The following is a 22,939-nucleotide window of genomic DNA, read 5'->3' on the forward strand; positions in this document are numbered from 1 at the left end:
TTCACAGAAGTGATACTTGCCACTGAAAAAGCAGCAAGTAAATGAATAGTGCTGGCAGCCATTCTATCCTTCTCGAAGAAATGCCGATTCTTCCAGAAAAAAGAAGCCTCTGCCATGGGAAGCTAGGCAGATGGAGGAAGGAATTATAAATTTTTTATAATTCTATAAAAAAATATATAATTACTGAAGAAAAATTGAAGCAGAAAAAATCCAAGCATTGAGAAATTTACTGTCTGGCATGATAATATTTCAAGACCATGAAAATTACATTGTATTGCTTAATCACTAATTTATCTTTGGTATGAAATAACTATCTGCTCTATGGCTAAATAAAATATTTCTTGGCTTATCAAGTATACGTTGGTCAAACTATCCTAACCATTTTTTGGACCTGGTTCTAGTTTTATTAATTTTAGTAAAAATGCCCATTCCAACATAATAAATAATTCACTAGTATAATTTTCATTAAATTTTTTTTTTTTGTGAGGAAGATCAGCCCTGAGCTAACATCCGTGCTAATCCTCTTCTTTTTGCTGAGGAAGACTGGCTCTGAGCTAACATCTATTGCCAATCCTCCTCCTTTTTTTTTCCCCCCAAAGCCCCAGTAGATAGTTGTACATCATAGTTGCACATCCTTCTAGTTGCTGTATGTGGGATGCGGCCTCAGCATGGCCGGGGAAGCGGTGCGTCAGTGCGTGCCTGGGATCCAAACCTGGGCTGCCAGTAGCAGAGCTCGAGCACTTAACTGCTAAGCCACGGGGCCAGCCCCTCTAATTAATTATTAATAGTAAGTTTTCTTTAATTACCAAATTAAATTCAGTAAAAGCTAAATTCTAAAGTGTCTCCTTTGTAAACACATCTTTTTAAAAGAACATTATTTTTAAAAAAAGAACATTTCTACTTTGGAAGAAAAAAGGCACATACAATTCTAGAACTTGAAAATTTAGGTTTTTAATATTATTTATATCTTAATCTTACTATATGAACCCTAAAGACAAATCTTTTTTTTTTTTTTTTTTTGCTGAGGAAGATTCACCTGAGCTAGCATCCACTGCCAGTCTTTCTCTTTTTGTATGTGAGCTGCCACCACAGCATGGTCAGTAACAGAGGAGCGGTGTAGGTCTGCGCCCAGGAACCAAACCCAGGCCACCAAAGTGGAGTGTGCCAGACTTAACCAGTAGGCCACCAGGGCTGGCCCCCTAATGACAGATCTTAATCCAAGTATTAAGTTAGTGATCCAAATTTCATTGCTTACTAAAAGGTTGGAAGAATATTTCCTGTGACGTGTCTTCTCATATACAAGCAGGCATATCTTACTGGAATTTGAAATTGAACATGATGTATTCATTTCATTAGAAGGATATAGTGGCAGATTAAAGTGACGATAGGAAAGCCTATAGAAAGCCTAAAAAGCCAAAACTTAATAGCTCTTGCCTGCTAAATGGACGGTACTGTTATGTTGCAGCACTAACAAGAAAAAAGACTTTCACAATCATTCAGCATCAAACACAAGAATATACTTCTACTCTACCAGAAATCAGAGTTGAAACAAATATTCTACTTGACATACTTTCTGAACAATCAGCATTTAAAAATACGGTGTTAAATACTATGATTTCTCTACTGTGAAGGCAAATAAGGGGTTAAGGAAAAGCCAGGCAGAGCATACAGATCAAATAAGTAGTTATTAAGAGTTCACCAAATGCCCAGCATTTTGCAAAATGACTTGGGAGGAAAAAAAGAAAGGTAAGGCATGATCCCTGCCTTCAAAGCTTCAGAATTTTCTTGGAGAAATCTGTCTTAATATAGAGTATATAGAGTAGACGTGTTTTTGTTAACACAGTTAACAGTAAACATAAAGGCAATAAAAATTACTTATTAAATGAATGAAATGATAATGCATGAGCAAGGATTATTGTCACACACGGGAAAATGTTTGCAATACAGTGATACACAGACAAGGTTTTAAATGCTTTTAGTAAATATTTCTAGACAATTTTTTTCCATAAACAAAATGAAAATAAATTTTGACAGAATTTTTGTTTTACCACTTAAAATGATACCAGAAAAAGCATCTTTAACTAACATAATGATACAGTAATCCCTTCTTATCCTCAGGAGATACGTCCTAAGACCCCCAGTGGGTGTCTGAAACTGTGGATAGTACTGAACCTTACATAAACTGTGTTTTTCCTATACATATATCCCTATGGTATATATGGTACATATATACCTAACTTATAAATTAGGCAAAGTAAGAGATTAATAACAACTAATAATAAAATAGAACAATTATAAAAATATACTGTAACAAAAGCTACCGTAGATCTTAGCAACTTCTGTATACGATTTTTTTTCTTTCCTTATTAAGTCAAGAACTTTCACCTTTTCACTTAAAGGAAGCACTTTATGGCTTCTCTTTGGCATATCTGAATTGCCAGTTTCACTACTCTTCTGCTTTCGGGACATTATAAGTAAAATAAGGGTTACTTGAACACAAGCCCTGCAACACCTCAATAGTCAATCTGATAACCGAGATGGCTACCAAGTGACTAACAGGCAGATAGCGTGTACAGAACCGGTACGCTGGACCTAGGGATGAATCACATCCTGGGCAAGTCAGAGCAGGAAAGCATGAGATTTCATCATCCTACTCAGAACAGCAAGCAATTTAAAACTTACAAATTGTTTCTTTCTGGAATTTTGCATGTAATATTTTAAGACCTCGGTTGACTGGGGGTACTGAAACCTTGGATAAGGGAGGACTACTGTATTTCCAGTGGGAATATGTCATGATTGACATGACATTGTCAACCATACTTCCATTTTGTGGATGTGACTTAAAGTTTACTATTCAGAGGAAGAGGAGAATTTCAAAAATAATTAAAATCAGTTTATTAAAGAAGAAAATACATCCTTGCTACTCAAAGAGTGGGCTGTGGTGGACATGGAGCATTGGGGTTACTTGTTAAAAATTCCAGAATCCAAGATCCTGCTCCAAACCCATGGAATCGGAATCTGTATTTCAACAAGATCTGCAGTTGATATGCGTGCACAGCAAAGGTTAAGAAGTGCTGCTCAACATACTTCATGTTGAGGGCATGTATATGCACTTATAACAAATATTAGGTTACTAATTAAGTGTAAGCTTGTGGTTTCCACCCTCTAGTAGAGACTGTTAGAAAATCGAACATGTAATTTTTCAGCTCTTACAATGCATAACTGTGCTAGTCTCTATGAGGAGCCCATAAGAAGTGTAACATAGTTCTGACATAAAATGATACACAATCCAGTTGAACGCATATAAAATAATCAGAATATCATGAACCACTTACTTTTGATGTGATGACTATAAATACAGTAAGATGTAAGAACAGGACAGATAAATGTGAACTTGAAACATCACTTGGAGGGAGCAGAAGCAATCAGATACAGAAAATACGCTAACAAAAGACACAGAGGAGAGGTGGAGCTAAGAGAGACCCTTGAAAGATTATCATAGGAATTTTGACTTATGGAAGCTGGTAATTGGGAGTCTCTGTAGTTCTTAAAAAGCAATGACACGATAAAACGTGAGTTAATAGAATGAAAAAATGTATTATTGTAGGGATGAACTTGATTCAGAAAGACAACCTAGAAGTTGAGGGTCAGAGCTGTACATGTTGATTTGGAACTCACCAGCTTGTAGGTGTGGTTAAGATTGTAGGAGTGGATGAACACACCAAGCATTAAGACAAAAGGGCAGGGAGCCAAGAACAGACATCCTGTTCAGTCAACATTCAGTGAACAACTATGTTCCCAGCATGATGCTCTGTGTTGGTGAAACAATGATGACTGAGACTTGGTCTTTGCCCTCAAGGAGCCAACTCAGTCATCTACAGTCTGGGACTTATGCAAGAAGAAAAGGCAACAAAGAGACAAAGGAGGAACCAGAAGAGACATTGAAGGGCTCCAAGAGCACAATATCTGGAAAGTTAAAGGAAGAGGGAACTTAAAGGAGTGTCAGCGGACTTAAATTTCAGGGGAAATGAGGATTTGGTATAGAATCAGTCTGATACATTTTGGGAAAGAGGTATCAGTTTATGTAGTCAAATCTCTTAACTGTTATCGGCTTTTCCAAGCTTCTCAATTTACAACCCAAGCCTTACAGGATGAGAAAATTCTAATGTAAAATTGTTTGCTAAAGAAGGCTTGTTATAAGAGGACAAGTACTCAGAATGTATATGCATCACTGTACCTTCTTTACACTCCAAAAATTATCAAAACAACACGAAACAAAAACCCCAGTGGCAACTTGCCATCATCTGTAATTATCTGACTGCCAAATCCATTCCCAGGGATTTATTCTTTAAGCAACTTAAAATTATTCATAAAGGAGGCTAAGAATAGTACCAAAAGGGAAATTCGGTGATTTAAAACATAAGCAAGTGCTTTGTTTAAGTTTGGAAGGCTATAGATTTTATCGTTCATTTTTTATGTACTACGACTAATACAAAATGGAAATGTGTCTACTTTCTTGACACATGCTTAAAAAACAGGATCATACACAAACCTCTAATAACATAAAAGCCTTACCTAGAAAAAAACATGCATTCAAGGTAATCACAGGTTAGCTTCCTGAAGGAAAAGATGTTATTTTGCTTATTCTTGTGCAACTTCTTTCTAAGGATTACATTTTCTATTTAGCAATTTAATTCTGGGATCAGTGATGTCTAAATAAAATTTAGATATACAGAAAATCCAAATGTATTAAACACGTGAGAAATTTTAAGGATCTTATCAGATATACAAAGTCCAGGATTTACCAAAGCATATCATCAAAATAGCATGTCTAGAATTGAGAACAACGTCATTGGATTGCTACAACCATAAACAATACATAATCTAATACATGATTTAATGTCTTATATTTGCATTCACCAATATAAGCCAATAAAAATAAAAAGTGTTGACATTTATTGAGTAGTTAATTATATTAAGCACTATCTGAAAGTGTATATATATTTACTCATTTAATATTATATATATTCTCTCATTTAATATATCTTTATCTCACTTAATCCTAAGAACTACCCGAGGAGATAGGTACTATTGTTATCCACATTTTACAAATGAGAAAACAGAGGCACAAAAGTTTAAGAATTAGCCCATCACTTACAAACAATGAAACTTTAGAATGAACCAAGGAAATCAGTTTAAAATAGCTATAATTTTATAGAGTTCATTAATGACATATGGATTTGATATCCATGCCCCAGGATACTTGTTTTTTCACATTATCTTTACATAATTGCAAATAAAAGTAAGTAATTGTGACATACCTTTATCAAAAATACCTGGCAATCACTGACATAGTCATATTCCAGTCCATCAAAAGAATGATAATGCCGGTCCCCATAGCCTGTGCACATTGCCGGGCATGGATAATATGTGCAATTGAACATTCCTCGTCGACAAACACTATTAGAAAATAACACCAGTTACCTTTCTAAGAAACTTGGCTCTAATTAGTATTTTTTAAGCAGCGTATTGGAAGGTTTGTATTCAAGAGCATTCACTGAGCCAATAGCCCCTACAAATATTTGTTCTTATAACATTTATTACATTGACAAATAGGCATATATTTACCACTTTGTTAAAATAAACCATCAGACACCACAACCAAGCCCAGAAATTGTGCCCGAGTCACACTGAAAACAGACGATGGAATGAAAAACTGGACATGGGCCTGCTGGTAGCCGAAAGACCACACTGCCCTCTCCTATAGTTGAGTTAATTTAAATACCTTAGACATGATGTTGTTCAAGAGCTTAGAATCTCTATCTATATCTTAAGGAAATCATATTTCAGTTTTACTTATGGTATTCTTTTGGCTTATTTCCAGACAGAAAACCTTCCATTAAATGTGACCTTGTCTTTGGAACATTTATCACTTTCTTTCGAACTTGAGATATTTTTTCCTATTACATTTTCAAATTGTCGCATTTCACACTTTTCTTCTGGGCTGAATAAATACCCATAAAAATAATGATATGATCCCCCTGTAGATAGTAGCTTCCCACCAACTCCTGAATGCCTTTAAATTTACTCAGGCTTAGTATGTTTTTTTTGCTGAAGTCAGTCACATTAAGTAAATACAAGATGACTGAAACTAATACAATTGCTCAGGAAAGTTTTTGTGCAATGAATGGATCTCATTACCAGGAATAACATGGTGTAGCAATCACTTCTCCCGAGAGGTATTCCCAGTCTTTCCAGATACACGGACAGCTTTCAGGAACATAACACTTCCCTTTGTGCTCTGCCAGTCTTCAAATGAAGAAGGAAATAATATTTAGTGTAAACTACTAATTTCAGTTTTTAAAAAATCAGTAATGTTTTCATATTCAAAACCATGTCTATTTATTACAGTGCTCACAGGCGTGTTCTGTCTGACCTACCGAGGGCTGACACCAGTCTTTCTCTCCCCTTCTCCCACACAGCACCTTGCAGATAGCAGAAGTGAATAAATGCCAGGCAAACGACTGGATGCGATATTTTAACCTTTTCGTTATCACTTAATACAATAAAAGGGAGACAGAAGCTTAAATTTCTGGGTAAAGTGAGCTACTCTGACAAAACATTTAAAGAGAAAGTGAGGGCCCCCTTCTTCAGTATTTGCTACTTCAGAGAAAAGAGTCTGTGGGTCTGACAATTTATGGATAAAATAGTGAATTATGAGATGGATAACGTTTTCTGTTACAAGATAGAAAGAGGAATCAAAAGCTTCTTTTATGAGTGATTAAAGTTAAAATCATGAGAGTTTGGTTTAGGTGTGTCTTGAATAAAAAACCAGTATATAAAGTGTTTCACATTCTTTATTACTAACATATCAAGTTTTGAATGTTGGTTTCCTTCAAAGTGTTATTTCCTTCTTGTAAGATTACCCCATAAGAAAGTATCTTAAAATATCTATGAATATAAAACTTAAAATAAAATCATTATTTATAATCTCAAGGAAGAATTAATTTTGGTGTGTCATCAAAATATTTTGATATGATAGGTAAATAAACACATATTATATATAATATATATTTCAATACCTTAATATAAATATACACATATATTTTCAATATTCTTAAAATATGTTCCCAAAAGTAGTTTTCATAAATAATAATAAAATATCACTAATAAATAATATATAATAATTTAAACATATAGCAATATAACTATAATATAATAATAAAATATTTAAAAAATAATAATAGATAAAACTGTAAAATTTAAAAGTAGCTACCAAAAATAGATAAAATATATAAATTTTTTTCGAATTTGCTTTAAAATATTATGATTCAGTGTTATCAAAATTAACACAGAAGTCGGGAATCCTGAATTCTGGCCTCTTCTCCCAATTAGAAATAATCACATACGTTCCTGTAGTGCTCTGCTTTCCCTCTTATAGCCCGTCTAACACAACTGTGATTCCTCGTTCAATGTCTATGTTGTCCACTTAACTTTAAGCTCCACTGGGGAAGAAAATGAATATCTTCTTAATGATTGTGTTCCAATGCCTCGCACATTGCAGACACTCAATTGTTGAGTAAAGGTGAACCTATGAACCTATCTATATAAATGATGCATTATCTCATTTAGATTCCTGTCTTTCAAACAATCCCGTAGAGTCCATAATTTCTCATCTCAACCCTCCCAAACTTCCAGCCACTTCCCCTGGGCATTGTGTCTCTCCTCTACCAGGCAAACCCTTCTTCTCCCCTGCTCTGCCTGAAAGACTTCTCATCATTTAACGTTCAATTTAGTACAATATTTTCAGTGCAATCTTTTATGTCCCACACTCCCTGTACATAGCAACTTGTACAAACCTATTTTGGACAACTCATCACAATACATGCAAGTACTTCATTAAATGTCTTACAGAGATAATAAAAACAACAACAAAACTCATATTTTTGAGTGCTTACTATGGCCCAGCCACTATTCTAACCACTTTAATACATTACTAACTCATGTTATCCTAGTGACAATCCCATAAGGTAGATTCTATTGTTATCTTATACTCATATGTATTTTAGTAGCTGCCATCCCTGTAGCTTAATGCAATGTCTCAAAGATCAGGTGCTTCATAAGCATTAGTTGTCCAATTGTTTGGATGAGGGATGCTTCACCTAAATGAACCATAATCCCTATACACTCACCTAAGCAGTGGTTTTAAGTGGTTATGCTGATGACTGATGAGTTTTTCATAACTAATCAAAACCGGAAGAAGGAAGAAGAAAGTTATAAATCATTTTAAGTTATCTGCTTTAGCAGGTTTGGGCAGTGGGGTAAGTCATAAACATTTATTGAGCAATTACCATAAGACTGATGTGCTGCATATACTCAACCACCCACGACATAGATATTATTATACCCACTTTAGAAAGAGGAAGTTGAGACCCCAAGTGGCTAAGCAACTTGCCCTGAAGTACTTCAGCTGATAAGAAGGAGGGCCAGTATCCTTTATGACTCTTTCCACTGTATTACTTTCCATGTCTTTAATCCACAGTGATTTCTAAGCCAAGGTATGCAGTCCTTTTATACTTGATGAACTGCTGGCACTATAAGGAGCCCCATGAAAGCAAGTGCTACTAGGCTACTTGTCCTAAAATAAGCCCACCAAGGTCACATGGAAGACAATCCAAATCATGTTACCGTAAACATGGTTATATAATATAAACAGCTTTGTAATAGAAAGTTCAGTATAACAAAATTATTTCCAAATCAGTCAGAGGCCTCTTAGTCAATTCCAGCTATATTTATTTCAATACAATAAGAGAAGGTAGGAGAAAATTTAAGTTTTGTAATGAAATTTGACCAGTAAATAAATAAATCATTGTTGAACTAAAAGTCAAAGATGACAGCAAATAGGTATTTTTAAAAAGTAATAGCATCGACCACGAGCATATGAAACAAAATTAGGATGTAGCTTTATCTAATCAGCCATGCATCCCTGAGTCATAATCACATCAAATCAATCCAGCAGTGATGTAGGGTTCAATTATTTTACCATTATAAAGGTCTAATTTCCCTTGTCCTTGTTACTAAAGCCTCTTCCCTTTGCTCATCTGCTCTACGGCCTGCTTTCTACCTGCTTTTATTTTCCCATGCATGCGCTTGTTCTTTCAACCTCCCTCTATGTCCTTCCTTTCTAAAGAGATTGAGACAGGCCCAAGTTACTTGGCTCTTTGACCTATTCCAGATGGGGGCCATTTAGACAAACGTGACCCTCCTGGGAAACAAACTACAAAACCTCTCTCTCCTTTGCTCCTCGTTTATATGAATTGAGCCAAGCAATCCCTTTGTGTGAATATGTCCATCCAGGAAGAATGGGTGACCTGTTTGCCTTAGGTGGCCCTCACTCTGTGCACTGCCTCTATTCATTACCAGAAGAGGGAGGGCCAGTGAGGCCAGATTATACATGTGCCCATGAGGAAGCGAATAGTACCAGACTCTGTATTTGCCTTTCACGTGCACTAGGCATTCCTGCTACTAAAGGAAACTGACAAAGATAAGTGTAGACTATGCTGTCATAAAATGGTGACCCATATTTATTGATCACACACACATACACACCACGTCTCATAATGCCTAACTGAGGCTTCAAAGGAACTTGCAGAAAAATCACTCAGCTAACATCGGCAGAGCTGGGATTTGAACTCTGGTGTGTCCTGAAGCCAGAGCTCCCACTGTTACCCGCTGCTGTATGGAGTCTTAACACACCTTTTTCTGTAACATCCATTAGATAAAGCAGTTGGCATCACTATTATAACTTAACTGTATATTGTAGTAACTATTATAACAACAGCCGTAACAGCACAACAGAATATACAAAAGATATGCACTTAAAGAGTTCTGAATGAAGAGTAGTTCACTATCGCTTTCCCAAAATTGCAATGAATCAGGGGATAAATGCCAAGTCCATCCTGTAATGAGTTCTCTCAATTCACCGTATTACTTTAATAATATTGCACGTGTAACATATATGTGACATTATTTAATCATGTGACATGTGATGTGTAATAGCTCACATATACTGTGTGTGATATGTCACATGAGCATAGAAAAATAATTACAATAGTCTTCTAGTTACCAACTCAAAGTTAACCACCAGTCAGAACAACAATTTTAGCTATTTCTGTAAATCATGTTTGTAAGTGCTTTTGTGTTTTCTATCAAATCCTGAATGTTCTGTATTATCAAGAAAAAGAGGGGCCGGCCCCGTGGCATAGCGGTTAAGTGTGCGCGCTCTGCTACTGGTGGCCCGGGTTCGGATCCCGGGCGCACACCGATGCACCACTTCTCCGGCCATGCTGAGGCCGCGTCCCACATACAGCAACTAGAAGGATGTGCAACTATGACATACAACTATCTACTGGGGCTTTGGTGGGGAAAAAAAGGAGGAGGATTGGCAATAGATGTTGGCTCAGAGCCAGTCTTCCTCAGCAAAAAGAGGAGGATTAGCATGGATGTTAGCTTAGGGCTGATCTTCCTCACAAAAAAAATAAAAAAAGAAAAAAAGGCTTACCCTGGAGCACAAACACAGCCACTGATACAGGGTGAGGATGGGGCACAAGTGAAGTTCATGGCCAGGTTTGCACACGTTGTCTCACAATTCACACCACCAGCTGGTAACTCGGGGTTAGGAAACCTGCAGTCGAAATACTCTTTTCCCTCAGGGCAGACGTGAACTTCAAGGACAAGGCACAGATAAAATACCCTTAACTTTGTATCGTTTCATACACAAATAATCATATTGCTACACATTCATCATCTAAACAGAATTTACCACAGAACATTTTACCAGTTATTAGTAGATGATGCTCTACTCTGGGATGTTTGCTTGTGGAGCTTACAAACATTCCCCAGCCAGATTTCTTTAGTCATCTAAATTTCCAAAACCTATTTTGAGTTTGAAAACCTTAGCTGCCTTCCATAAGGAGATAACTAACCAACTAGTATATAATTTTCTGAGGTCAAAAAACAGGGTATTTTGATTAATCCAAATATACATTATCAATTTTTGAGGACTGCCAATACAGTATATTAAACTGTTACAAAGCCATGTGCTTATAACAAACACCTGATACTCGTAGACCTTGCTTCACCTCTGAGTCATTATTTACGTGAGTCCTCACTATACCACAGACGCACAGAAGTGGACATGATTATAGGCAGGATAGGGGCTATGTATTCCCCCAGAAAGCTTTTGGGCTCAGAGGGATTAAATAAAGTCCCTTATTGGGGCCAAAAGGATCATACTTGTGGATTCTTCTGTGAGAAGTCTGGTCACCTGGGCTTCCCCTTCTTCGGTTCTGAGCTGCCCTGAAGCAAACACAGCAAGGCAGGCATGGCCCAGGAGCTCCCGAGCATGCGTGTGGTCCCTGCACACACCCTGTACAGAAACCCTAGGTGGCCTGCATCCTCGTAAAAGAAATCTAGGGCATACAATTCAGAGCTAATTTATAATAATATATAAGTGACTGTGCAAATAAATAACAAAGCAATAGAACACAATTAGTTTTATCCGCCTACAGTCTTCCTGTCCATTAAAATCAATGAAAGTAGTGTTGTTTGTTATTTGCCTAGAATTTCTCCACAGTGATTAAAAATTTGAGGCTTTTTGTATGGTGAAAATAAATAATATAAAGGGCCCCCTAATATATTGGATCTTCAGGAACAATACACAAGTGTAAAAAAGATTCTCGGGAGTAGATGACATTTTACATGCCATTTTTATTGATGGCTGCGAGTCCCAGAGCCTTGCTATTCATGACGTAGCCCAGTCACCAGTGGCATGCCATCGCCTTGGCCATCGGCAGAAACGTAGAGTCTCAGGCATCACCCCTGACCTACTGACTCAGAATCAGCATTTTCACAGGATCGCCAGGTGACTGTGTGCACATTACAATCTGAGAAGTGCTAGTCTAGCGTAGTTTCCTAACTGCTGTTGCACCAATGGGTTAAAGCAGGTATCTGGGTACATATTTCTAAAGCTCCTGGGGCACCGGGGGTGGTTCTGGGTAGGCAGCATCTAGGTGGCATCCCTGGGTTGATCAGCTCTGCCCCTAAACAGCCTTATATGTTCACACAGACTGTCCTACAAACATTATAAATCCCAATGTGAAAAAAGTTAGGAAGCATTGGAGCACGGGGTTGAGAAACATTCCCAAGGCTGTATTCCCGCACATCAGCAGAAGGGCTGAGATGGATTAATGACTTTTGAAAGAAGAGTGGGGGCAGGACTAGAGCCACGTTCTCCTTAAAGAAAACATCTATCTAGATCTTACCAGTAGAGGGCGTTGCTGGTTCGTCGCATTTCACAGTCCCATTTGAACACTGGCTAGTAGAAGTAAACAAATAGTTAATTTATGAACCCAAACCTCAGTTTTTTCTGTATTTCAAAAACAATATAAAGTGCAAGAACTGATTGAGTGCATATACAAATGTTATTTTTCCCACAGATTTTTTTTACAAATAAGACATTGGCTTAAGCCAAATTTGAAAAGAGCTATTTTTGGTTCAACACATTTTTATCAAACTCTTATGGGGGGGGGGGGGCACTGTGGTAGGCATGGGGGATACAAAGACTAGAATTCATAGTCTTTACCCAACTGCTGATTTTCCAGTAGGAGAGACAGACATACAAATGAATATTTTATGCAGTGTGACACATGCAACATAGAAACATGTTTAAGATATAGAAGAAAAACACAGAAAAATGTTTACAAATCTGTTGGTGATTGACATCAGGGCAGTCAAAGAAAGCAAAGTGTGGACAGTTTTGAAGAATGGATGGAGGTTATGATATGGATAAAGTAGGAAGGCTATAACACCCAGTGGGGACAAAATCATATAGGGATGGAACAGTGTTCTAGGTAACAAAGTGCAATGTGGGAAGTGACAGGAGATGCGGATGGCAAAGAGTCAAAGGCCAGCTCCTACTAAGACAGTAAGACTTTATCCCTGAGGTGAGCCACTGAGGACCCTAAACAGAAAAGTGATAACGGTTGGTTTGGATTCTGGAAAAGTCATTCTGGCAGCAGTGTTGAAGATAGAGTGGAGTCACAACTTCTGGCAACTTAAGTTCTAAAGTCAAGTCATAAGGCAAAAACCAAATAAAGGCAAAATTAATCTTGAAAATCCCTTAAGAAGATATCACGATAGAGAAAAACACACCAGTTCTCAATAACTCCAACACAAACAGTTTTTCCTCCAGCTTTGGACCAGATCATGTGTCCTGTATTTGAGCCCGATGAAGAAGCTGACATATATGGGCCACACCACATGAAAAATATGCTTATGCATCATCTAATACTGGGAGGATGCTCAGAAGTGTGATTCGCTCACACTGTGAATGGCAGAGAGGAACTGACACAGACAGCTCTCAGGTCACAGATCCAGGTCTTCCATATCATAATCGTTCTGGGACACAGGCTTTTTCAGAGGAATGGCAAATGAGGTCGCTACACTAATGGGATTTTTTTTTCTCATTGAGGAAGGATGGTTCCTTTGTTTTTGCCAAGTTTACTTAAATAAATTCACTTATGTTAAATTCAAGAGAGTTACGACATCTTGGTAGAATGGAAGGCGACAAGATTAGAGGCAAGAAAACTGGGTAGAAAGGTCCAGAGAAGAGGTGGTGAGAGACATTGCTAAGGCAGTGGCAATGGAAAGGAGGGAATGGATTTCAACTATGTACAGAAAGTAAAATCCACAGTCATTGGGAGTTTATTGGCTGGGGGTGTCTAACAGAAGGAAGGGGTCAAAAATGACTCCCAGATTTCTGCCTTGGAAAACTCTGGCTAGTAATACAACCTACTAGAGAAAGCTCCACGAGCTGGTTGCCTTTATATCTTGATTGAGGGATAGAAGGAAAGAAGGAAGAGGGAGATAACGATAAAGGTAAATTGAGCACAAACAATATCCTACTGTGAATACGCTGCAGAACAAAGTAGGCAAGAGAGCAGGCGCTGCAGAGCCAGGTTACCTGGGACTGAATCCTGGCTTCACTACCAAGTTGCTTAACTGCCTGTGCTCACTGTCCACACACATAAACTGGGGACAAAGCAACGGTACCCATCTCTTAGGGTTACAGCGACTGGTGCCAGGGCAATGGAAGGTGCACAGTAATGGTTAGATATCATCATTACCACTATCTACTGTCTGTTATTATCTGTGGACTCTTGTGGTGCAACTAAAAGAGAGAGTTGGATATAGATCCATATGGAGTGCTGCATGGATGTGTCTGCATTTTTAACAGATAGATTACAACTCAGATGAGTGTTATCCTGTGAATAAGTGCTATATCACTAGGATCCATGTCCCTAGGGAGGCAGTTCAGTGTAGTTTTTTTGAGCCAGTGGATGAACCACAAAACTAAAACCCTTGAGTAACTTGCAGTATTTGAACCCCCATCTCACCCCTAACTTCTATCTGAGAATCAAACTGATCAAAGGGCTTCCATTTCGCTGTATGACACTTCAGTTCATAACTCTTTCCTTCACTTACAAGTACACGATTTAGGCACTCCATGTTGAAATGTAATATATGTATATGGTTTAAAAGTTTACATTAAGGTTATCTGTATTTTTTAAATCATAGAAGCCATGTTTCAATTTATGGTTTTGGTTAAGAAATTATATTAGTACGTGTTGCCAAATACAATCACCATCATTGAAATCTACCATAAGCCTGAGGGCGTTGGGATGAGCTCCCCAGGTTGATAAACGCTGCCCCTATGATGACACCGGCAGTGAAATCTATAAGAAAAAAAAAGGTTAAATTAATAAAATAGGATATAAATGTTTTAAAAAACACTAAAATCAAGCAGACTCTACACTCTGTATTGGCAATTTAAGGCACACTCTAAAGATGACATTATTCTATGAGACTACATGCAGTTCTGCTATACAAATGGCAGAAACCATTTAAATATGAAGTCTTGTGTAGTTTCAGATTTTGTTTTCTAAAATACAAAATCTGTACTGTTTTAGTCACAAACCAAACTATGTTGTTTTAGTCATAAAAAAGGTCTCTGGGGCCGGCCCCGTGGCTTAGCAGTTGAGTGCGCACACTCCGCTACTGGCGGCCCGGGTTCGGATCCCAGGCGCACACCAATGCACCACTTCTCCAGCCATGCTGAGGCCGTGTCCCACATACAGCAACTAGAAGGATGTGCAACTATGACATACAACTATCTACTGGGGCTTTGGGGGAAAAAAAAGGAGGAGGATTGGCAATAGATGTCAGCTCAGAGCCGGTCTTCCTTAGCAAAAACGAGGAGGATTAGCACAGATGTTAGCTCAGGGCTGATCTTCCTTACAAAAAAAAAAAAAAATGTCCCTGAATGCACTTCAGAGAAACATAACTGATGTATCATTTAGCCCTACGTATAAGATAAAAGTCTTTATCTCATGTGAGATTTGAGAAATTTCTGAGTGCTGACAGACATGACAATCTTGCCAATAAAATTTGCCACATGACATTGAAACATAAACCGTGTTATTAATTTTGAAATGGTAAAAACAAGAAGAAAATTGGGGCCGGCCTGGTGGTGTAATGGTTAAGCTCATGCGCTCTGCTTCTGCAGCCTCAGGTTCACAGGTTCTGATCCTGGGTGCGGGCCTCCAGACCACTCATCAGGCCATGCTGTGGCAGTGACCCACATACAAAATAGAGGAAGATGGGCACAGATGTTAGCTCAGGGATAATCTTCCTCAAGCAAAAAGAGGAAGATTGGCAACAGATATTAGCTCAAGACCAATCTTCCTCACCAAAAAAAAAAAAAGCAAGTGGAAATAAACTTCAGGATTAACCATCAGATTCGTTAGCTCTTTCTGTAGCTATTTGTGAACACATACAGGGTAAAACTAAATACATAAAGGTAAAGACATTAAGAAATATTAAAGAAACAACTCACAAGCAGATCTTTGCCATATGCACACTTATTTTATGGAAAAAGTGACTGTTCAATAGTGGAGAAAATTTATTTTTCCAATAAGTAGTGCTGAGTCAATTAGATTAAAAAAAAGAAAGAAAGAAAGAAAAGAAGGATGAAGCCCATCTAACCTAAGAAGAAAAAGAGAGAAAAACTGAATGCCACCAACCCACTTCTGTGACTTACACGGGCACACAAAAGCTGAGTGTGTCTTCATAGTATTTGCCTTCCGGACAGTTGCAGCCCTCAGCACAGTCGTCATTACACTGCTCCGGGGCAGACAGAGAGGTGCAGGAGCGGCGACAGAAGGAGGCGCAGTGATGGTACAGCATGCCTTTCTGGCACACCACCCCTGGGGACGAAGGGGCATCAACTGAGAAAGATTTCCACAGGGCACAGAAGCACTTTATGTTGGGTTATAGGTCTATGATAGCCAGCTCTGGTGGTCTAGCAGTTAAGATTCGCACTCGCACCACTGCTGCCTGGGTTCGTGTCCCAATCAGGGAATGACACCACTGTCTGTCGGTTGTCATAGTGTGGCGGCTGTGTGTTGCTCTGAAGCTGAACGCTGTGTCACAGGTATTTGAAATACCAGCAAGGTCACTCACAGTGGACAGGTTTCAACACAGCTTCCAGACTAGACAGACTAGGAAGAAGGACCTGGCCACCTACTTTTGAAAAAGGCCACGAAAACCCTGTGAATAGCAGTGGGGCATTGTCTGATACAGCGCCACAAAGTGAAGATGGCCAAAAAGACTGGGCAGGGTTCCTCTCTGCTGCACACAGGGTTGCTAGGAGTAAGAACGGACACCACGGCACTAACAACAAAGATAGGTCTACAATAAACACAAATCATGAAAAAAGATATCTTACACCAATAAGCCTAGAACATTGCAGAATCCTATAACAGAAATAAAGTAATTATTTGCCTCAATAGAAGTATGACAGAAGAATAAAATTTCTATTTTGAAATATTTTTAAGTCTGATATTCCATAACATTCTTTAATAGCCTGTAACATCATTTTTTTTAGTATTTAAGACATTTTATGTGTTTAAATAAACTTCCTGTTCTCACATTTTAAATCTATTTACTACTATATTGACATCATCTTCTTTATGACATTATTTAAACCCAAGTAAACTTTTAGTCTTCTAGAAATAAGACAAAACTTGACTTTATTGATCCATACTCAGAGCTCTTATTTTTTGCCTTCTTAATCATGTTAATACTTTTTCTAAATCCTTCTAATTTCTCTTTAGACCAAACTGAACTGATTACAGTAGGCAAACTAACATAATCTAAAAACATACTTGTACAATCACCTAGAAAATGCTGAATAAAACATAATTGAAACTACGTTAAATGTATAATTGATCTTGTGAGAATTAGGGAAACGAAAATCCAGAACTTTGAATATAGGAGGATGGATCCCAGTAATCCTGGACCTTACATTTAACTCATGTGGGAATGGAAAATAAAAATTGGTCCTTTGCAAGGCAGGGAATTGGGAGACCCTTAACTTGGACTCTCAAAAAAGCACCATCCTCAGTTGCAAAGATGGACTACAGCAGAGGTCAGCAAGCTTTCTACGTAAAGGACCAAACGGTCAATAGTTTCAGTTCTGCAGGCCATGCAGTCTCTGTCACAACCACTCAACTCTGCCCTTGTAACTCAAAAGCAGCCATAGACAATAGGTAAACATACGGGCAACAAACTTTACTTCCAAAAACACACTCCTGAACTAGAAGAAATCTGCTCACAGTACAAAAGGATGCCAGGAAAGCTTCTCTATCTCTGTGGGGTCTATGACGAAATCAATTGTCCTCAGAAATCAAATCCCAGATTTATATCCTGCACAGGTTTGGTATATGAATTGACATTACTTTTATGTTTATATTACTTTTGTCTTAGAAAGCCCAAGCTGAGAAATCAACATCAAAACTGGCCAGTGATACCCCTGGAGTGATAGGAAAAAGTTTTGTGAAACCACTGGGGGGCAGACAGGTGGAGAGAGTAACGCTCCTGAAACCCAGGTCACAAAAGATTTTAATGTGGGGGAAGACCTTGATGAAGATTAGCACACAAAAAATTTATAGAACACATAAGAAAAGGAAACAATCTGCCATGAATGAGAACAGCAGACACCATAACCCTGAAGATCTGAGCCCCAAGAACTTGAGATAATAATTGCCTGTTGTATAATTTATCTACTTAACTACAAATCAACTTTGTCACTATATCACATAATGCTTTTCCACACTTTTCAATACTTAGATATGACATTTCTATGATAAGAATTTTTGCAAATTTTTCAAATTATTTCTGTTGCATATTTCAAACCATACAGTTACACTCTAATTTTGCTTATAATAAAAACAGTCAAAAGTTATTGGTCTTATCCAACATAGCTCCAACTTTAAGAAATGAAGTATTTAATTTGTTTTTCATGTTTGCACATATAATAATATTTCAAATAATGTAAGCAATGTTGACCTTTCATCAAAAAAATAAGAGCAGTAATTACAAACACAAAAATCTCTAAAGCATTTTCTGATCGTCTTTGTGCCATCGCCATTATACTCACCACAGAATGACACTTGAGCTCTGAAGTCGATGGGAACACCACGCTGGCCACAGAGGTAGGCATAGTGGGCAAGAACACTGCAAAGGCAGCCGCTTCCACACTTGCATGCGTCATGGCGGCATAGCTGATAGTACAGTCCGGGGCTGATGTAGACGTGGCAAGGAGCAAAGAGCTCTCGGTGGATAACATCACAGTGTGCTGCATATCCAACTATCAAAGAACCCCATTAGCACCTCGTGTACTAGTCTAGATGTTACCCCTAAGTATCAAATTCCAGAACTATCCAAGCATCTTGCTTGCCTAGAAATACCCTGTATAGCATATTACTTTTAATAAGAGCCAATATTTTCAGCTTATACTGGTTTTTTTGGTTTGTTTTTACTTTTGGCAATATTTGTGACATCACTTAATCCGTATTCAATAATCTTTTAGCAAAAAAAAAAAGTATTGTGTTATACTTGAATAACATGAGTAATGGAAAGGTTGATAGAAGTGGCCTCAATCACCCCATTCATTGCCTGAGGATCATCTTAGGAAATCATCCCAATTCTGCTACAAAGAATTAGTGAGTATTCGGAGACATCTCCAGACATCCACTCACAATGAAAGCAGTGGCAGATTGTGGATGTTATAGCAACTCCCTGGAATACACAATTATCCAAGAAGGATTGGGAATCATCTCATTCCAATGGAGTCTCTGAGGCGAATGGTAATGTGTCAGATGCCACATAGTCATTGAACACAGTGTCTGCACAAGGCACAGTGCACAATGTCCAGCAAATATTAGGAGCTCAAAAATGTTTGATAAATGAATCTATGAATTCACAAATAAATGAATGATGAATAGAAATTAGGGATTGGAACATATTCTAAAAGTCATGAGATACAACTACGAAGCCATTTTGGGGAGGTCTGTGTAATCACTTCTTGAAATTTGTTGACTTTTCCCTTGAGAATGACTGATCAGATATAATTCTTTATAAGAGTAACCAAGTTTGTCAAAACAATCTAGATCCCGCCTTTCTGAGAAAGGCTCGTCCTGTGATTCCTTGATGTAGTAGACCTAGGCTGCACTGATTTCCTCACAGATAAAATTGATGAATCTTCGAGTTGTCATTGTCTTTGAGAGACTAGATGAACTGCTAGAGATCAGAATTTTTTCACTACTAAAGAATTATACTGAATTTATTTTGTTGAGTATTTTAAATATATTTATTATTGGTAAGGAAACACATGGTAATTATCAGAGTATTGTATTTTTGCGTTGTTATGCATATGTATATAAAACAAATGACTTACATTATAACAGCATACTGTTGGCATGCATATTCCTAATCTCCAGGAGCTCCAAAGAAAAGCAATATATCAGTGGGGCTTTTACTGTGTGCCCCAAGTATTTGTAGATCATAAAATATTCCTAGTGACATTAAGTAAAATGGTGACTCAAGAAGAGCCTTGTGGAAAAATATCCTTCAGAATCCACACCAGAGTTATTGACTTTTATCTATTTATTTTCCTTTCCTTGGGGATCTTTCTGAATTTACCTATCTGAAGTTTTTTATAAAATAGTCATGGCAAAGGTGAAGAAGGGTATTATCTAAAATATATGTCATAGAAGACATGATGTATGGGGATAAAAGTGATAAAAACGTATGTAACAAAATGCCATGTTATAAAGGAGGTCATCAAAGAAAAGATCAGAGGGAAACTAAATTTATCAATTGGACTCTACTCCAATTTTTACATGTTATTAAAAAAGGAAAAAATAAAGTTGCTGCAATATCAAGGAGGGAACTGAGAAAGCTAGAAACAAACTGAGCAAGACTAATCGAAGGAGAAGGAGTAGATCTGTTAGTAAAAAGTTAAGGACAGAAGGGGGAAAAAGTACTATTAAATGTGAATGAGATTAAAAATATTGAATTATAGAGACTGAAAGACTTTAGTCTAGTCCTCTTATTATAGACAGGAAAAATGACCGAAGAGGTTAACAATCTTCCTCAAGTTTGGAAGTTGGCTTAGATAAAAAGACACACTACAAGCAAGATTATCTTGTGTTCTTTTCAGTGCGCCAAAACTATAAGTTAATAATAAGGACCAAGTGACAATGAACAGAATCCTCCCAAACAACCACTACAAAATCCAGAAATTGTACTGGCTTTTCGGGGGTACTCAACCAATATTAATAATGTATAAAAAAATAACTACATAAAAATAGTAAACTAGCCAAAATAACAAGAACAAATTAAAAGAACAAATTAAAATTATAAAAATATCTATTTAAGCATGACCATTAATTTTTTCACAAAGTGATTTTGCAAAAGAAAAAATAATAACAATATGTCTTCTTTTATTGAGCAGTGAAATAGCCTTTCACGTGGTTTGCTGTGGCTTTAGTAAAAAAAATACAGCCAAAAATTCTTGGCACATGAGTTGCACTGTCATTGCAGGTTGGAACACTGGAGCATGACCATCTCCAATAGCTGCACACTTGATGGCACAAAGCTTCCTTGGATCACTGGCTTCCTGCTTATGAAGCCATGCGCTGTGAGTAGGAACTCGTAATACGATAGTGATAAACAGGAGAATCCACATGAGCTGTCACGCTATGAAACCGAAGTCAAATATCCCAAGACTATAACAGCATCATTAGAGTATTTCTAGAGATTTTTTTTTAGCATTTAAAAAATGTGAAATCTTCAAAATGCTAGTCCACACTTGGCTAGAATTTGGGGATTTTTAAGCCCCTAAAATAAGTAAATTTATGAATGCAAAGTAGTAAATAAAATACTCATTTTCTAGAGTTCCTTTTAAAAATAACCTAAGTTACATAAAGAGACATATGTAAAGGCATAATAGTAAACAAAAATAGAGAAGGAATGGCACTGATTTTATCATAGTGAAGAAAATCAGAATTTAAAATCACTCTCTAATTTTACAGGATGACAGTAATACATAGAACTTGCCCCTAAGTTTACATGCAGAAAGAAAGACTTACTGTTTTGTTGATTAAGGTTACAGGGGTCCACCATCGGAACATAAACGGGCACAAAACAAGTGGAGGAAACTCTCCACGCGTTTGCATGAAGTTGTGGGGTACCTTCTATCATGCCTGATGGGGAACTAGAAAGCAAAGATAATATTCATCTTAGTCTCTCCCATTCATTTCATTTGCTCATAGTCTTCAAATATTGAAAAAAGAGAATATTATTTTTTTAATTTTACAAAGAAATCTTAGAGCTTGAAATGTTCTATTATTTTTTTAATATACATGGTATTAGCTTCCTGTTAATTAAGACTTTCCAATGTGTCAAATTGTGGACATACATTCTTTTATTTAAAAATTCTCTCAGCCTTGTGAAGAAAATATCATTATCTTCATCTTCTAGAGAAAGCAAAGAAGAAGTTCAGAGAAATATCAATATTCACTCAGCTGAAAAGTGTCAGAGCCAAGATTCAAATCCAGTTTGCACCGATTTGATGAAACATCACTCACACAACCAAAACATGAATGTGTGTGTGGTTTAGGGCACATGGGGAGACGTAGAAGTAGATAGCTTTCATAACCCTTTTCAGGGTAAACACAAATGTCCCAAATGTCTGATTTAATAGCTCAGTTTCCATTCTGAGGCCTGATATACCGAGGTTCCATTGTGAAGCTGGGCAAACAAACCAAATGAAAAGTGAGAGAATGGTGTAAAAGACACCCTTCATCTGAGTTTGCTCACTTCTTCAGTTCCCTCAGCAAACCAAAACGGGAGAGTAACATCTACCCTTCCGAAGCCAAGCTTATAAACCACAACAGTGTTTAAGAACTAAACACTAAAATGCCCCCTCCAGCAGCCATCAAGATTTATTAACTCGTGAGCCAACATTTAGTAAGTGACAATCCCTGTTGGACACTGTGCCAGACACTGTCAAAACTGCTTAGAGAATAATGTTGGACTAGGTCTCCTGTAGGAAGCTTTGACCAAACAAAACTTGACTAACGCAAGCCCTAACTGCGCTAATTGCTACGATATGGCCAAGTGGCAGGGCAGGCTTCCTCTCAGCTCTCCGTGGCGTTCGAATAAATTAACTCCTTGGGGTACCATTTACTCCATCACCATTAAGTACACGGAGCTTCTCACCACAATGACTGAGGAGGAGAAAAAAAGGAAGCTGCACAAGCCCTTCCACAATGCCCATCCCTTGTCCCCACCCTTTCCCCTCTCCTCCCTTTTCCTGTTCCTCAAAATCAAACCATTCTAGAACTGTAAAGAATTATGACAAACACCTAATCCCAAATCCCATTTTGTTCAAATGAGAACTCTGAGACTCAAAGAAATTCCATGACTTACACTAGGTCTTCACGCTCTTTCCCTCTCCTTCTCTCCTCACCCC

General features: G+C 37.6%; 1 protein-coding gene across 2 annotated transcripts in view; it reads right to left on the reverse strand.

Moving 5' to 3' along the window:
* OTOGL (otogelin like) overlaps window positions 1-22,939 on the reverse strand; it is a 135,385-nt gene that overhangs the window by 75,004 nt on the left and 37,442 nt on the right. For both annotated transcript variants that reach the window (XM_058568844.1, XM_058568843.1), the window contains exons 18-25: window positions 21,555-21,679; window positions 18,560-18,769; window positions 16,160-16,325; window positions 14,721-14,795; window positions 12,324-12,376; window positions 10,562-10,724; window positions 6,202-6,309; window positions 5,322-5,460 (exon numbers count right to left, since the gene is read on the reverse strand). In XM_058568844.1, the coding sequence (XP_058424827.1) occupies window positions 5,322-5,460; window positions 6,202-6,309; window positions 10,562-10,724; window positions 12,324-12,376; window positions 14,721-14,795; window positions 16,160-16,325; window positions 18,560-18,769; window positions 21,555-21,679 (1,039 nt within the window). The remainder of the gene's footprint in view (window positions 1-5,321; window positions 5,461-6,201; window positions 6,310-10,561; window positions 10,725-12,323; window positions 12,377-14,720; window positions 14,796-16,159; window positions 16,326-18,559; window positions 18,770-21,554; window positions 21,680-22,939) is intronic.

Source organism: Diceros bicornis, chromosome 25, assembly GCF_020826845.1.
Source record: "Diceros bicornis minor isolate mBicDic1 chromosome 25, mDicBic1.mat.cur, whole genome shotgun sequence".
NCBI lineage: Eukaryota > Metazoa > Chordata > Mammalia > Perissodactyla > Rhinocerotidae > Diceros > Diceros bicornis.